The following is a 17,272-nucleotide window of genomic DNA, read 5'->3' as shown; positions in this document are numbered from 1 at the left end:
CACACCCGGTCGAAATACATATACAGCCCGGACGGTCTACCACTGAGCACTTCCCCAAATCTATCCCAAAGCAACCTCAAACTTGCCCGCCCGGTCACATACCCGGTCACAATGGTATAAAGCTCGACCGGGTAAGACCGATTTCCGAAAACGCATTTTAGGCTCAAACTTATTCAGAAAATGCCGAACATTATGCTTTTAGGAAAAAAAAAATAACATTCAAAATAGATCTAATATAGATTTCAAATATTCACACAAGAACACCTAATATAAACTAACACATTGAGTGAAAAAAAAATGAAAATCTATACCTTAGTTGAAAAATCCCAAATGATCTTTAATGAAAAGGAGAATGACAAGGAAATGTAGAATAGGAGGAGTGAAATGGAGTGAGATTGAGGACTTTTGAAATGGAGAAGAGTGAAAATGGAAAAGAAAAGTGAGGGTTTGGAGGGTTTGAGTGAGTTTTGAAATGTGAAGGGTATCAGGTAATTTTTATTAATTTTCAAAATTGTGGAGTAAAAAAAAACAAATTTTTTGAAAAGGGTTCAAAAGTCAAAATCAAAATTGAAAAAGGTTATTTTTGTCAATTACCCTAGTAAAAGGTTAAAGGAAACAAGCTTGACCATCTACCTATTCTCTAGTATGAATTTAGAGTTTAGAACTATGGAGTCGAGAAACACCCTTTCGATCATCATCTAAGCTCTCATATCACTAATTTAGAGGTTCGTCAGACTTGATATTCTATTACCAAATGTCTCTCGATTTCTTATTTTGATAATAAGCATGCTTATGTTTGCTGAATTGACACCTTGTAAAATGTGCGTTCATTGTGATATGTAGTAGTCATAATCTCGCACTTAATTATAGTACCAAATAGGTTGGTTCATGTGTGTTTTAGAGGGTTTTCCTTCAATCCATAGCTTACATGATGGATCTTAGAATTAATAAAACTGGTAGTAATTTAATTAAGTTTTATTGTTTAATTAGTACGAAACAATGCCCAACTAATTAGTTAATATAAAATTAATTTAATGCCGTTGTTAAAAAAAGAATAAAAAAAAATTAAAAAAAAACAGATGCTTGGTTGAACTAATTAATTTAGGAGACTTGAAGGACTTTTTCGATTGAGTCGGTTGACATTTAAATTGAGAATTTGATTTCAATTCAAATTTCAATGATCGATATAGCAAACCAGGCCAAAATTCTCCGAATTTGTACATGGTAAGATAAATTTAATTTCCTTTAAGTTTATTTTCGTGCAAATTTACTTTACAATCGTAACTTTTTTCCGCAAATTTTCATCGACCCCCAATATATTACTATAGATCAACAAAATAAATCAATTGTAGGTATCCTGTGCTCCACCACCTCTACTAGGTCTACAAGTAGTTAAAGATCGATTTTAACTGTATCAAAATGGTGGCAATGAAATATAGTAGGATCAAACGCTAAAACCACAACTCATCAATCGACAAACAAAATCATCAATTTAATCTAAAAAAATGAGATTGAAAAAAATACTTTTTATCTTAAAGTTTTGGGTGTAGTTTTCATTTCTTCATTTAGTGAAAAATAAAGGTTAAAAATGTAAAACTTAGAACTTATGAGATAACTTTAAAACAAAGCTAGACACATGAAGTAAAAATGTAACACTTAATGACCATTTAAAAATTTAAATATTAAAATGTAATTTTCTGAAATTCAACTACCAAATGAAAAATAAAAACAAAACTTAAAGGGGTATTTGGCACACTAACATGAGTTGAGTTAATAAAAATTATCAATTCGATGTTTGTCCCACCAACTTTAAATGTTAGTGAAGTTGAGTTGGTTATTTTACCAACTTAATCCAACTCACCCCAACTCTCCTTACAACTCACTCTAACTCTCCCTCTCTCCAATGTTTTCAATGGCTCCACCTATCAGCCACTGTCGACAACTATCAGTACCACACTCTGACAATCACCTTCGCCGGCCAACTTTGACGACCAACTCTAGACTCCAGCAACCACCTTTGCACAAGTAACTCCGGCGACCACCTTCGAATGGCCCTCTGATGACCAACTCCGGGCTCCAATGATCAACCTAGACTCCAACAACCACCTTCGATGTACTCCGGCAAAGACCACCTTTGATGATCAACTATGATGATAAACACCTCTGTCAACCAACACTAACATTTATCTCAGATGACCAACTCCAATGAATACCACCTCTAACGGGACCCTTAATGACAATCCTAATTTTCGTGAACAGTAAATAAACCCTTAATAATAACTCTATTTTTTGTGCATGTTCAACTCATACATTCTACAACCGTTAAAGTATATTGTAGAACTGTTGGTCATATAAATATTTGTATTTAGTCTACGTTAAATGCAATATTTCGATCAAATTCATTATGGACACTACAAGAATTTTGGGCTTTAATGTCGGTTGAAAAAGGTAAAATCGGATGTATAATGTCAGTTTAAAAAAAAGGATTTTTAATGTCAGTTTTAAACCGACATTAAAGATGGGCTACAATGTCGATTAAAACCGACATTAAAGGCTTCTCATTTATATATTTATTTATTTATTTAACTTTATTAAAAAATATCTTTTTTATTTCATATCAAATCTTCTCTCTCGTTTCACTTCTCTCTTACCAAACCCTCTCTTCTCCTTAGCTTGACCATGCAAGTCACTTTCGATCGTCGTCGTTACCGGTGTTGCTTGGATCTCCGTCGTCGTGTGCTTCTTTCGATGGTGGGTCATCGTCGTGGGTGTTCTTCGGTTGTTTTTCGTCGTCGCGTGGGCATTGTTCTTCCAGTGATTGTTCTTCCGGTGGTTGTTCGTCGTGGTTGTTCTTCCAGTGGGTCAGCTCGTCGTTCGTCCAGCTTGTTTCGGTCGTGGAGGTGGGTCGCTGGCGTGGATCTATAGATTTAGTTGTGGGTTTTTCCGATCTGGTCGTTTATATGTTCGATCTACTTGTGGGTCTTTCGATCCGGTCGCCATCGTTGTACTTTTGTCAGATCTGCTGTCTCAACTCTGTTCGCAAGGTCCGATACTCGCCAACGTTCCAATCTTCGAGCTCCGGTTCGGATCTCTTCAAGTTTTTGGGTTGTTTAAATTTTTTGCTTGGAAAGGTAAAATTTTATTTTCATATGAATTTTCAATTTAGTAATTTAAAGTTATTTCATTCATTTTATTTTTATTTTAATGATTAAGCTTATTGAAATTTTGAAATATTGGAATTAAATTAGCTGAAGAATATATACTTGGTTGGTAGTCTTACTTGGTGTAGTTTAAGTGTATATCAAAATCCTTTTCTTTCAATTATATATAAACTAATTTGATCTTACTTGGTTGATTAAATTTGATTGGTGTGATTCAAGTGTTATTTCATTAATTTTATGTTTTGTTCCAATGATTAAGCTTCTTGAAATTTTGAAATGTTGGAATTAAATTAGTAGAAGAATATATACTTGGTTGGTAGTCTTGATTGGTGTGGTTCAAGTGTATATCAAAATCCTTTTCTTTCAATTATATATAAACTAATTTGGTCTTACTTGGTTGATTAAGCTTGATTGGTGTGGTACAAGTGTTATTTCATTAATTTTATGTTTTATTTCAATGATTAAGTTTCTTGAAATTTGTTAATGTTGGAATGAAATTAGTTAAAAAAATATGTACTTGGTTGATAGTCTTCCTTGGTGTGGTTCAAGTATATATCAAAATCCTTTTCTTTCAATTATATATAAACTAATTTGGTCTTACTTGGTTGATTAAGCTTGATTGGTGTGGTTCAAGTGTTATTTCATTAATTTTATGTTTTGTTCCAATATTAGCTTTCTTGAAATTTGTTTAATGTTGGAAATGAAATTAGTTCAAAAAATATGTACTGGTTGTAGCTTTGCTTGGTGTGGTCTCGGTCGTATATCAAAATCTTTTTCTTTCAATTATATAAACTAACTTGGTTTTTTAAACTTGGTTGATTAGCTTGATTGGTGTTGGTTCAAGTGTTATTTCATTCAATTTTATATTTTTTCCAATTGATTAAGCTTCTTGAATTTGTATGTTGGAGAATGAAATTAGTTTCAAAAATATGTACTTGGCTGATAGTCTTGCTTGTGTGGTTCGAGTGTATTCAAAGTCTTTTTCTTTCAATTATATATAAACAACTGTCTTACTTGGATTATGAAATTAAGCTTGATTGGTGTGGTTCAAGTTGTTATTTCATTACTTTCATGTTTTGTTCCAATGGATTAGCTTCTTGAATTGTTAATGTTGAATTGAATTAGTTCAAAATACTGTTACTTGGTTGATAGTCTTGACTTGTGTGGTTCGAGTGTATATCAAAAATCCTTTCTTTCAATTATATTAAACTAACTTGTCTTATGGTTGATTAAAGTTTTGAATTGGTTGGTTCAAGTTTATTTCATTAATTTTATGTTTTGTCAGATGATTAAGCTTCTTGAAATATGTTAATGTTGAATAAATTAGTTCATAAAATAATATACTTGTGTGATAGTCTTCCCTGGCGTGGTTCATAGTGATTATCAAATCTTTTTCTTTAATATATATAAAAAATTAGTCTTACTTTGGTTGTATTAAGCTTGATTGACGTGGTTCAATATGTATATTCATTAATTTATGTCTTGATTCCAATGATTAAGCGTTCTTGAAATTTGTTAAAGTTGAAATGAAAATTAGTTCAAAAATATGTACTTGGTTGATAGTCTTGCTTGGTGTGGTTCAAGTGTATATCAAAATCCTTTTCTTTCAATTATATATAAACTAACTTGGTCTTACTTGGTTGAGCACATGGCTTCCAGACGACCATTGCAGGAAAGTTGAACGAGATTCTAAATCCTGCAACACAGTTGTTGTAGGAATCTGCTATTTTCCCCTTTGCAATATAATTGTTTTACATCTTTCATATGAAATTCTTGTATGATTAAATGTGAAGCTGCTTGTTTTTGTGTATGAAAGCATTGTATCCATTTTCTTTTGGCTTCTAAGTATATGTATATGATCGTGTCGTGGCCAAGTTTGTCCTAGATAATTTTCAGGGCTGCTTGTGCTTAGTGAATGACATGTCTTCTAGTATCTTTATGTACATCGTCAGCTCTAAATTGATTGTCTATCACGTCATAAACATGAAATTGTTTCTTGTTACCAAGTCAATGAAGTGTCTTTTAATTATTTAGAAACATTGTTGTTTGCTTCACTAGTTTTTGCCTACAAATTGTGGTAGCATTGTTGAAGTTTTTAAAGGGAAAAAAAAATCGAATTTTCATATTTTTGAGCGAGAATAATTTGAAGTTTTTCAAATGGGTTTTTAACATTGTTTGTGTCTTGTGGTGGTGGTTGGATGTTTGGACGAGAAGAATGGTCTACCAGCGAAAATATCTACATGGCGCTAAAGGAAGAGACTAAGGTTGGAGGTCTCTGTTTTCTAAGATCGCTTAATATTTCTTGATGGCATTCTAATTTTTTCTTTAGAGTTTATTTTTGTTGTTGAGAGAAAACACAAAAGGAAGAACTGCTTAGAAGTTTTAGTTTCTTTTTCAATTAGATAGACAACTTTGTATTTTGATTTCAACTTTTCTTCCATGTGTAGAGGTTTATTTTTTCCCATTAGGCATCGATTCTTATTGCTTGCAAGTACTGCTCGACCTATGATAGTTAGTGTTTGGAATGGGAGTTTTATCCTACAACCCAGATGTTAAAGTGTCACGTAGACACTTGGATATATAGTTTGTCAGTGTGACAAGTTTATAGTTTTGTGGTAACTTAGTGATTATGAAAGTTTTTTTTTTTTTTTTTTGTTTCAACTTAAGAATTAAACATGACATGTTTTAAGCCCCAATCACTTTGGTAATGTAAATAGGTCAAAGAGCATTATTTAATTTGAAATGTTGGATAAAAGACAAGGTATAAGTTCCTACCTCATGTTTATATAATATAACATTTATAGTTGTGCTACTTTCAATGATGAGGTAGTTAAGATAAATATGATATGTTACTTATTTATAAGTTTTTAGGCTATATTATTTGTTTTGGCTTCTTTCTTAGACACTTGGATGTATAGTTTGTGGGTGTGACAGGTTTATAGCTTCGTGGTGACTTTGTGATTCTGAAAACCTGTTTGCTTGTTTATGATTGTTTGATCCATTGGTCAATCTTATTTAATTCTGATATAAACTTTGGAATTCTTTTTTGTTGTGCATTGGATTTTGACCATTATGACTTTGTACTAATTTGTGTGTATTTTGTATATTTGGTAGGAAAAAATTGATGAAATGCAACATGATATTATTAAGATTGGAAACTTACACAAGAAGGTAAGACAATTATCATCAGGATTCAAAGATCAAATCTTATTATTATGGAATAGGTTACTGAAGATGACATCTCTAAGTCCAATTTTCTAATTCTTTGAGTTAAGACACTTAGTTTTGAATTTTGTTTTGCTAGACGTGCTTTTGGATGTGTTCAAGTTTATGAGTAGTGATGTGGTTTGCCCTAGACTTGCTTCACATTTCGTATCTAAGATTTGGTTCTATATTTTCATATGAGGATGTACTTAAGTCTTTTCTTTTTTCTAGTAGGGGTTCGGTCATTTGCCTAATTGTGAGGGTTCAATTATGCTCGTTGTTTAATGCTCCTTGTTCTGCAATTTGTTTGAACCTAATTACTGTTGTTTGACCTTTATTACCGTTCTTGGCAGGTTTGTTAGCATCTTGGTAAATGTAGAGAACTAGTTTACAGAACAAAATGATGTTCAGACTTCGGAATGGTCCAACAACCCCTTAGAAGACGATGGTGTCCTTTGTAAATGTGGAGACCCAATCTACAAAACAAGATGTCGTCCATAAGTTGCAAAAAAGATTTTTGAGGTAGTCTACTCTTGCGAGTTCGCCAGCCTTCTTCATTTCTTGTTTTTAAGCAATCCCATACAAATATGGAGCAAAAGCTAATGAATGGGTGGATTGCCCATTTTCCTGATGTGCAACATTCTTTAATATGTTTTTATAAGTTATTATTATATGCTGTTTGCCCATTTTTCTCTGCTTGCAGGAAGTTATGCTTTCGATTTGAATCAAATCTGTGGTGGATGGTGGAGAGAACATAACGAAAGAGCAATTAAAAGACTATTTGGAAAACACTATATAATGACAACAAGTGTGTGTGCGCACTTTTATTTATTGTTATTTACATGTTTTAGTTTATATTTTATAGTTTAAAAGTAAGTTCTCGCTCTTACTTGGATCAAAATTTAGATTTTGTTATGTAACACTTGTGAGTTTTGGCAATTTGTTGATTACCTTGGTTTTAGAGTTAAATTATCATCTCCAATTTCTATTTTGTAACTTATTATTATGGACTTGTGAAAGCAATTAAAAATTTATTTTGTGCATGTATAGGTTGATTACCTTAGTTTTAGGGACATGTCGTTTTTAACTTTGTGACCGACATTAAAAATGGATTGGACAATAATTATATCGCATACACGGACAATAATTGGAAAAAACGGACATGGTATTTACAAAAAAAATAGATAATAATTGAAAAAAACAGACAATAATTCTGGGCTAAAGATAGTGTTATTAAAGCCTTTTAACGTCAGTTTTAAACCGACATTGTAATCCTAAACCAACATTAAAGACAACCGACATTAAATAGCTTTAATAATACTATCTTTGATGTCGGTTTTAAACCAACATTAAAGCTCATAATTCTTGTAGTGGGACCTTTGAAGGTGTGTTGTAATATGTTTGATTTTGATTTTAGTTGCATTTAGCTTCATTCTAATATAACTATAGTTTGTTATCTTACTTGTAGGGCCCAAACTAATTGCACAATTCCTCCAATAATTAATTTGAGGTTCATTACTTTAAAGTGCAAAGTCTACTTTTTATAGTCCAAAATTTTATTTAATTGTTGGAGAATAACTTTGTGATGTATCAAGTGTTATTTATTGTTATGCTTTTTTTTTTTTTTTTTTTTTTTTTTTTTTTTTTTTTTTTTTTTTTTGCATGTACATAGACATTTTGTAAGTGGTAAATTAGACTTAGCCATAAAAACTAACCATAAAAAATAAATATGTTTGCAAAAAATGAGTTGGCACAAAAAAAATTATTTCGTTGAATTTAGGTAAAATGTAATGAATCAAACATTTGGGCACACAAAAAAAATCAATAACCATAAAAGTTCAAATTCAAATTTCACAAATGGGCAAAAAAAATAAGATAAGAATTGATTTTTTTAATTAATATTCATGATTTTGAGTTAAAATTAATTGAGGGTTAAGGATTAGAGAAAATGTTTATTTTATTGAAATATGACATGTATTTGATGTAGATAAAATTGTTATGCAATTGATTGTTCAAGTTGTGTGGTGAAAATATGTTACATTTTTCAAAAAGGAAAAATAAAATGTTGTTTAGTTTTTAAACTTTTTCAATGTTTATGAATAAAGGCTAAGTAGTTGTGAAAAGTTGTACATTTATTTGGGATATGTTTGGTGTTTAAGAATAGAAAAAAATATGTTCTGAAATTGAGTGTTAAAAAATTGAATTCAAAATTTATGTTTAGTATATGTTTACTTTGTAAGAATTTGTTATGTTTTAAGATGAAAAAAATTAGTTTTAAATATTTTATGAAAATGCCTATAGTTGAAAATTAAAACAATAGGTAAAACGCAAAATCAATTTCGTTTAGAAAAACTACATTAGATATCCAATTAAACTCTGTACCTCAAAAGTAGACTTTTTGGATCTATTCAACTCAACACAGCAACATTCCACCTCAATTCAACTAAATTCTATAAACACAAACAATCTAATTTTACACATAATAATTACCAATTCAATTCAGCTATCTATCAGTAATAATCACAAGTAAAAGTATTAAAAAAAATAATAAATAAATAAATTTGCCGATGGTTGTTGGCAAGGGGTGCACCGCGCAACATACTATAAAACAACAGGAAAATTGAAAATAGCAATGGCCGTTTGGCCTTTTGCTCGGCGAGCAATCGTGGGGAAAGCCATGGCGGACTACCATCGCTTTGCAAAAAGCGATCAGGTCAAACACTACTGTACAATTTTATACCACTACAAAGGGTCAAATCAAATGCTGCATTAGCTACTCAATCAAATTTGTCTTCGAGCAGCCTCTCTAGGTTATTCAATGGCTTCTCTGCAGTCTATTCTCAGTCCCATTCCTCAGGCGGCAAACAGCCCTGCAGAATTCCCTTACCATTCTCAAAGCTCAATACGTTTTGCTCGATTTCGCTCTCTCTCTGTACACGAATTGCGCAATACCCGACGGTTGGGTTTCCGAGGAATCAGAATTGGGGGTTCGATTGCAGGTTAGTTCTCTTAATTCGTTGTCATACTGTTCGATTCGAATATTGATCAAAGCAAGTCTGTTTGGCGCGTGTAGGTTAGTTGGCTCGCTTTTCATAATCTTTCTGGGTGTTCTTAATCCTGTTTGGGTTTTTGCGTTCCTTACTTTCTTTTAATTTTCCCTATCTATCCCTCTGAAATTTCAGTAGTTAAACCAACTGCTCTGTATTTTCGCAGATACAGTTGGTCATACTTGTGATGCTCCAGTGCTTACTAGTTCAGAGGTCCACTTTTGATGTCTCTATCATTCTTTGACATTATTTATATGTTAGGGATATATTTTAGAAATACACAACAAAATTTAATGTTCTACGTACGTAAGATGGTAGTTGTACAAATTTACGGATTGTTATTTCGATCCATATTGTACTGTAGGTTTTTGAAAGGTTAAGGGCAAGCCAAGAAAATCAAGAAAACCAGCAACAATACCTTGCCATGTATTCCAGCGTTTTTGGAGGAATTACGACAGACCCAGCTGCTATGGTAATTCCAATTGATGACCATATGGTCCACCGGGGACATGGTGTTTTTGATACTGCTGCCATAGTGGATGGGTATGTGAGGATTTTATACAGTTTCACCAAGATTATGATGTTAACTTAATCCAAGACATGCTTAATTCGCACTGTAAACTATATGACTTTTATGTTTCTTTAGAAGTTTCCAAACCTGATTGATCAACTGACTATTAAAACAGGTCAATCATCTTTGTTCTACTAAAGAAAAGACAATTTAAATGGATATAGTGTAAATCCGCTCTTAGAGTGACGATTTGCTCAAACTTTGGAAGAAGGAATTCTAATAGTCAGACTTATAATCTCGGTGACGAACTCTCAATATAACTCACGAACTGACTCCAGGACTTAGTGCAAATACTATTTGAATCACTCAGTCACAACACTTTGAGTTTTCCTTAATTTTGTAAATGAACGAATGTAATATATGGGACAAATATAGTTGTTTCTTATATCACAGTAACAAACAAGAATCTATACTACATATAAAAGCAAACAGATCTTTCTTTAAAATTCATTGAGGTTGCTTAGTTCCTTTCCTTTTTACATTAGATTTAACATTTTAAATGTTGTAGCTTTTTTCCTTCGTGGGAAGTAGGAAAGTCATATGTCAATTTCATGGTTTTGTAGCGGTAGAGTTACTGTAAACATTCCTTTAATTTACTTTTGATCGAACCAGATATCTGTATGAGTTGGACGAGCACCTTGACCGCATTTTGAGATCAGCATCGATGGCAAAAATTAACCTCCCAATTACATATGATCGGGAGATGATTAGAAGGATACTTATAAGAACTGTGAGTGCTTCTAAGTGTAGGAATGGATCACTTCGATACTGGCTCTCTGCGGGACCAGGAGATTTTCAACTTTCTTCTTCTGGCTGTTATCAGTCAGCCCTTTATGCAGTTGTAATTCAAGGTAAGCCGCCATCTCGTTCAAAAGGCATCAAAGTCGTAACATCATCAGTCCCGATGAAACCACCTCAATTTGCAATTATGAAAAGTGTAAATTATCTACCGAATGTTCTTTCAAAGATGGAAGCAGAAGAGAAGGGTGCTTATGCATCTATTTGGTTGGACGATGATGGATTCATTGCTGAAGGGCCTAATATGAACGTGGCTTTTATTTCAAGCGATAAGGAATTTATAATGCCTTACTTTGACAAAATTCTAAGTGGGTGCACGGCTAAGAGAATTATAAATCTTGCTGAGCGGCTGGTGAAAGAGGGTAGGCTTCAGAGTATAAGCTGTGAAAATATAACCATGGAGAAAGGGAAGAAGGCAGATGAGATGATGCTTATTGGGAGTGGAGTTCTTGTTTGCCCTGTACTGCAGTGGGATGGGCAGATTATTGGTGATGGTAAGTGTCCCTATGATCTTTAATTCATAAATAAGATGCTTTAGAGAATAAATATCCAGACATTGTGTTTTTTACATCTGAATCAAGATGTTTGTGTCGCCATGATTACATTGGCTAGTTGAATTTTATCTCAGAAATTAACCCCGCGAATCATTCATTGTTCTTACAATTTTTGTGAAGTTTTCTTACCCCTACACAACCATCATCTAAGAAAACCATCGTTGTAATTTTTCTGATGGTGGGGATGGATGTTCTAATTATAAAACAATGAAAGCGTGGAAGTTTGTTTTATCTTACAATTTAAGAATGTTTTGGTTTTCTTTTCAGGAAAAGAAGGTCCATTGGTTCAGGCGCTTTTCAATCTCCTTATCGAGGACATGAAATCCGGCCCCCAAACAGTCCGAATCCCAGTTCCATATTAACCCAACCTGCCATCTTTCTCTCAGAATTTACTGATGCAGCTCCCATGAGTGCTGTTAGCTCAAGCTACAGGGTACGAGAGAGAGGACGGCAGTTCCACGAGTGAATATGTAAGCTATTGTTTTGTTGACTGGTGCTGATAGTTGGCTTGTTTTAAAGCTTTTTTTTTTTTTTCCTTTTCTTTTCTTTTGGTTTTGTTAGAAAAAGGGATTAATAAGTCGCTTTTTAAGTTTTAAAAGATATTTCTTTAGGAGTTTTTAATGTTTGATATTGTCTTAACAAGTACGGCGAAGTGTTTTTAGAGTCGACCAATTATTGAATAGGGAATCAACTAGGAAAATCGCCAATGGGTGCGAAGAGAGGATACGAGCATGGCACATATCTAAGTTCGTTAAATAAAAAAAATGGTTTAAAAAATGTTTTTTTTTTTTCACTAAAGACACTGTTATTAAGAACGAATAGTGGCAAATATAGAAATGAGGTTCAAAGTAGTTAATATATATATATATATAGCACAATGTATAAAATTATACAAATATAACAAAATTTAGATCAGTTTTCAGAATCTATAAGTAATAGACTATATCGCTTACAATTCATTAACAGTATTATAATATTTTTAATTATTAGTCCTAAAAACGATTCCATCGCAATTACCCTATTAACAACTTAAAAAATCTACTATTTCAAACATATTCATTTAGAAAGATGATATGATTTAAAAGTTGTAGAAGCCTTTGAATAGAAACACTAAACTGAGATAATTATACATAATAAATTTAGTTATATTATGCGAAATTTATCTAAATATTTGATTGATTACTTCTATTTTTATTATTATGAACTATGAATATATTTCTAAACACTCGGTAAGTAATTTCCTAAATTGCCTTTAATTTTGAAAGTTACCATTAAACATATATTTAAAATTAGGGGAAGCACATTTCGTTGAATTCTTTATTTTCATTTTGTTTGCATATTAGTAATTAAACGCACATATTATTTGAAAATTATTCATAGTGGTTTAGCTTGGTTTCTTTCTTTCTTCCACCCAACACCCCAAGAAATAATTCTTTTTTCTTTTTCTTAAAAAATTGTAAAAATCACCCCTAAACTATAGGATTGGTTGCAATTACATCCATGATCTTTCAATTTAATCAATTTAGCCTATTGATTAGCCTATTGATTTTTTATGGTTGCAATCCGTTCCTTTTATTAAATTAATTTTTATTTATAGACAAGAAGGTAAAGTTGTCATATTTTAAAAAAGAGGAAGGATGTTTCTTTTAGATTTCTTCGAAGTCTTTGCAAAATAGGTTAAATTATAAAAAATGTTCTGAATTTTACATTTTATGTAAAAATGTCCTTGAAGTTTCAAATGTTTCGAAAATATCCTTAAATTAAAAAAAAAAAGTTCAAAAAATACCCTTATCGTTAGTTTTAGATGGAAACCGTTAAAGTTTTGTTTCAAAAATACTCCTAAACTTGCCACCATTAGTATTTAAACAAAAACCGTTAATTTCTCGTGACAAAAATAATTTTAAAAATTAAAAAATTATTAACAAAATGCTCATACTAATCAATTTGTTTAAAGTTTTTTTAAGTTTCAAAGAACCAATTTTAAAATAAATTGTATAGATATCATCATTTTTTTTTCATATAGCTACTCCCATATTTCTCTTAATTTTTCAATTTTTAACTTATACCAATTTTCTCAACAACCAAAATTTTAAGTTAAAACATAAAATATCACAAAATTTCATAAAATTCCAAAATTAAAATCTCCTCTTGAAACATACTAAAACAATAAATAGTCAAAAAAATATCAACCTAAATCATGTTGGTTCTTAGGAATTTAATATTTATTTTAGTTCTTAGATAGGTTATCGAGCAAAAGAAGCCGTCGGGACGTTTCAGATGAATTTGGGCTTAAATTGAGCTTAGCAAGCAACAAGAGGCAAAATGGTGAAATTGAGCCAGGGGAGGTAAAACGGTAAATTGAACCAGGGGAGGCAAAATGGTGAAATTGAGTAAGGGGAGGCACGACGTTGCACAAGTACTACGACACTTGTGCCCCATGCCATTTATAGAGACAATTTGCTAGGCAAGCATTGCAGTCCTGCCCTGCGGCGCCGCATCACTTTCCATTTAATACGTGTGCATGTAGAGGCACTCCTTCCAATTTGCTCTGCAAGGTGCTTCGTGAGGGGGCCTTCAGCGTCGTAGCATTTTGGTATGTTTTGGTTGTAGAGAAAATCGGTGTAAGCTAAGAATTGAAAAATTAAAAGAAATATGAGAGTACTTATATGTACGATAAATAGTCAAATACTTTTTTTATTTGATTATTTATCATTTTGGTATGTTTCAAGAGTAGATTCTGATTTTGAAATTTTGTGAAATTTTATGTTTTAACTTAAACTTTTTGTTTGTAGTTTGGTTGTTGAGAACATTAGTGAAAGCTAAGAGTTAGAAAATTAAGACAAATATGAGAGTACCTATATAAAAAAAGTGAGGATATCTATATAATTTATTTTTAAATTGATTTTTTCGAACTTAAGAAAACTTCAAATAAATTGATCGATAGAAGCATTTTTTTTATTTTTTTTTTAAATTTTTAAAGTCATTTTTTCCACAAAAAATTAACGATTTTTGTTCAATACTAATGGTGAAAGTTTTTTTAAATTTTATGTAGTTAAGGGTATTTTTTAAACATTTTGAAAATTTAAGCTATTTTTTAAACAAATCTTTAACAGTTTCTATTCAAAATTAATGATAAGAGTATTGTTTAAACTCTTTTTTAAAATTTAAAGATATTTTTTAAACTTCAAATGACATTTTTTACATAAAAATATAAAATTCAAGAACATTTTTTATAATTTAACCTTGCAAAATATTTTATAAGTGGATTCATCACCGAAGCTCTTCAACTAAATAACCCACAACTTCGAAATTGGTGTGGATTTTGTTGTTGTTGAGGGCTTGTACGTCGGCTAAGTGACGATTGGTACTGAGCTTCAAGACAACATAGACGATTTTGACCGTCGGAAGGCCATTGGTGTTGTCTGGAACGAAACGTCAAGCTTCAAAGGCCATTGCCGACTGAGGCACATTTTACAATAGAATGAGATATGATGGAATGATAGGATATCCTTCGCTATAAAATAAAAAATAATAATAATGCCAAACTTTGAAGCCATACGTGCCAATAATCTTACGTAGCTTGCAATTATTTTTCCCTTAAAAAGTTTGAAAACGGAGACAGTCACATAGTTATTGTTATAATTTAAACTCTAACACTTCATTTCTTTGACTTTTGAAATATCAAATCAATTTTATAACCAATTGTGACACGTACATAATCCTACACAAGAAGATGTATGGTATGAGAGTTAAATAAGATTTGAAAATGTTGAAAGGAATGACCGAGTATTGGACCATTCAATCTCAGAAAATTTCACAAAACGACTCAAATCTAAAAATAAAATAAAATAAAATTTTATGAATGACCTTTTCCTAAAAACTTATCTATGATTGACCTTTTTGTCTATGTGAAATATTAAATTTACCCTCAATTTAAAAAACTCTTCAAACGGTGTCACATTTCTCCTTTCTTCAACGATTTCTTCAATTTTTTATTCAATATGTATCCAATGTAACACTAACATTCCACCAACGCATTTATTTCCAACTAATATTCTACCAATAACATTGAATAACATTGATATCAAGAATGGAAAGTCATTCTCAATTATTCATTTTCTTTCGAACTCACCACAAAGTTCTACCATTGTTCTTTCAGAATTTCAGTCCAACATCCTCATTGTCGATCGCATTCATCTTTGTTCATTTCATTATGTCTTTAGATATAGAGCAAGATTCGCTCGTCACATACAGAAACAAAGAGAATGCAAGCGATATTTTATAGTATTTCTTGTCCCCTAGATCATTCAGTATTGAAAGAACGGTCGTATAGTAACATATAGACGATCATTCATTACAATATAAACACTTATTTAGTATTATAAAAACGATCGTTCATATAACATTTATGAATAATTGGACGATCACTTATCAAATACTGGGCAATTTCTTAAAATTTAATTGGGTATTGCTTAAAATTTGCTAATCCGATTGCAAATCAATGGCACTACTTTACATCTTTGTACAATTTGGTAGGAAATGGGACCAGTCGGGAGGCAATTATGTTGGAGATCATATAAAAGGCCTTAAGAAAATGGTATAGCAATCAGTGAATCAGTGAATATTATGCACCAATGACTGAATATTGGTCCAGATATGTTTGATATACACATCAAATGTTGCTACAATCTATTGGTCCCGACACCCCCAATTGACATAGTTAATGATGAAGATCTTAGCTTCTTTTTAGAAGGCAATGATGCATCCTGGATGTCGTTTTTTGTATCAATTACACCTTACAAAAGTCATGGAGTACACACCGAGAATATGTACCAATAGTGCAATCCAACGCATCAACCCATTCCAACTAGTCAAAACTTTGGGTATGCAACCATTCCAAACGTAACATTCTCATCATATCTTCAATGGTTAATCATATTGAGCCATGTAACTTGGGGGAGGATCGAAGTGCAGCTTGGTTTGGTCAGTACAATAAACCCATATATACTCCACAGTTTGATACTGACCATAAACATGGACAATCTTCAGGACCACAAACTTCTCCAACACCTAACATCCATGTTCGAACCCCATCTCCTCCCGTCCCACCAGTCGTGATTAGGAATGGTAATGGGGTCAAGTCGGGGCGAGGATGCACTCCCCATCCCAGTCCCCGTGGGGATTTTTAATCTCTGCCCCTGCCCCATTCCCCATTTTGGGGGTCAGGGAATCTCTATTTGGGGATTCGGGTCTCTACAGGAAAAAATTCTCGCTTTTTATTTTTTTATTATTTAAAATTAACTTAAAATTTAGTATTTACATTAAAAATTGTAAATTTTATGTAAGAATTAGTATTATTGTTACATATATTTATATTAAATTAACAATTTAAAAAATATTTTAATGTTTTTTTAATTATAAATTAGTTAAAAAATAAATTTATTATATTAGAAAATTAAAATTAAAAAAAAAAATTGAAACAGTAGCTTTAGTAGTGTGTATATATATATATATATAGGGGCGAGGGCGGGGATTGAGTTCGAGGTCGGGACAAGGTGAGGATCCCCTCCTCGTCCCCATCATGTCCTCGATCGGGGACCTGATTTAAATCTTCGATTTAACCTCCGTACTCAGTCAAACTGGGGATTGCCCACCTCGATCAGGTCAGGGACCTGCTGGGATCCAACCCACGGGAAATTTTGTCATCCCTAGTGTGATGCCTTCGGTTCAAATGCATTCAACTATTCCAACCCAACCATTTATAGATATACTCAGACCATCAGAGGGCTCTGTTGGATTGTACCAGCACACAATGGAAGTGACGAGGATCGATAAGTACTCTAATTGATTAATTGGCATAAACGAAAGCATACTATAGCAGAAATTAATGGGTTGCAAGTCATACCTTTGAAGAACCTTGGAAATCTCGATTTCCAG

At 32.2% G+C, this 17,272-nt stretch overlaps 1 protein-coding gene across 2 annotated transcripts; it reads left to right on the top strand.

Annotated features, from left to right (window-relative positions):
* Positions 1-8,993: 8,993 nt before the first annotated feature.
* LOC120085042 (D-amino-acid transaminase, chloroplastic) lies at positions 8,994-11,960 on the top strand. Of its 2 annotated transcripts, XM_039040876.1 has the most exons (5): positions 8,994-9,364; positions 9,579-9,625; positions 9,777-9,955; positions 10,596-11,275; positions 11,603-11,960. In XM_039040876.1, the coding sequence occupies exons 1-5, from the start codon at positions 9,184-9,186 to the stop codon at positions 11,695-11,697; spliced, it is 1,182 nt and encodes a 393-aa protein (XP_038896804.1). In that variant the 5' UTR covers positions 8,994-9,183; the 3' UTR covers positions 11,698-11,960. The 2 variants fall into 2 exon arrangements, with proteins under 2 accessions (XP_038896804.1, XP_038896805.1); XM_039040877.1 differs by lacking the exon at positions 9,579-9,625 and having other exon boundaries at positions 9,177-9,364.
* Positions 11,961-17,272: the final 5,312 nt, after the last annotated feature.

The sequence above is a fragment of the Benincasa hispida genome, chromosome 9 (assembly GCF_009727055.1).
Source record: "Benincasa hispida cultivar B227 chromosome 9, ASM972705v1, whole genome shotgun sequence".
NCBI classification, from domain to species: Eukaryota; Viridiplantae; Streptophyta; class Magnoliopsida; order Cucurbitales; family Cucurbitaceae; genus Benincasa; species Benincasa hispida.
This window is presented reverse-complemented; position numbering and strand designations above follow the sequence as displayed.

Excerpts from the sequence above, each read along its gene's own strand:
- LOC120085042 (XM_039040876.1), top strand. The coding sequence starts at position 9,184 with ATGGCTTCTCTGCAGTCTATTCTCAGTCCCATTCCTCAGGCGGCAAAC. Across the intron at positions 9,626-9,776 it reads CAGTGCTTACTAGTTCAGAG|GTTTTTGAAAGGTTAAGGGC; the intron begins GTCCACTTTTGA and ends ATTGTACTGTAG. Across the intron at positions 11,276-11,602 it reads TGGGCAGATTATTGGTGATG|GAAAAGAAGGTCCATTGGTT; the intron begins GTAAGTGTCCCT and ends TTTTCTTTTCAG.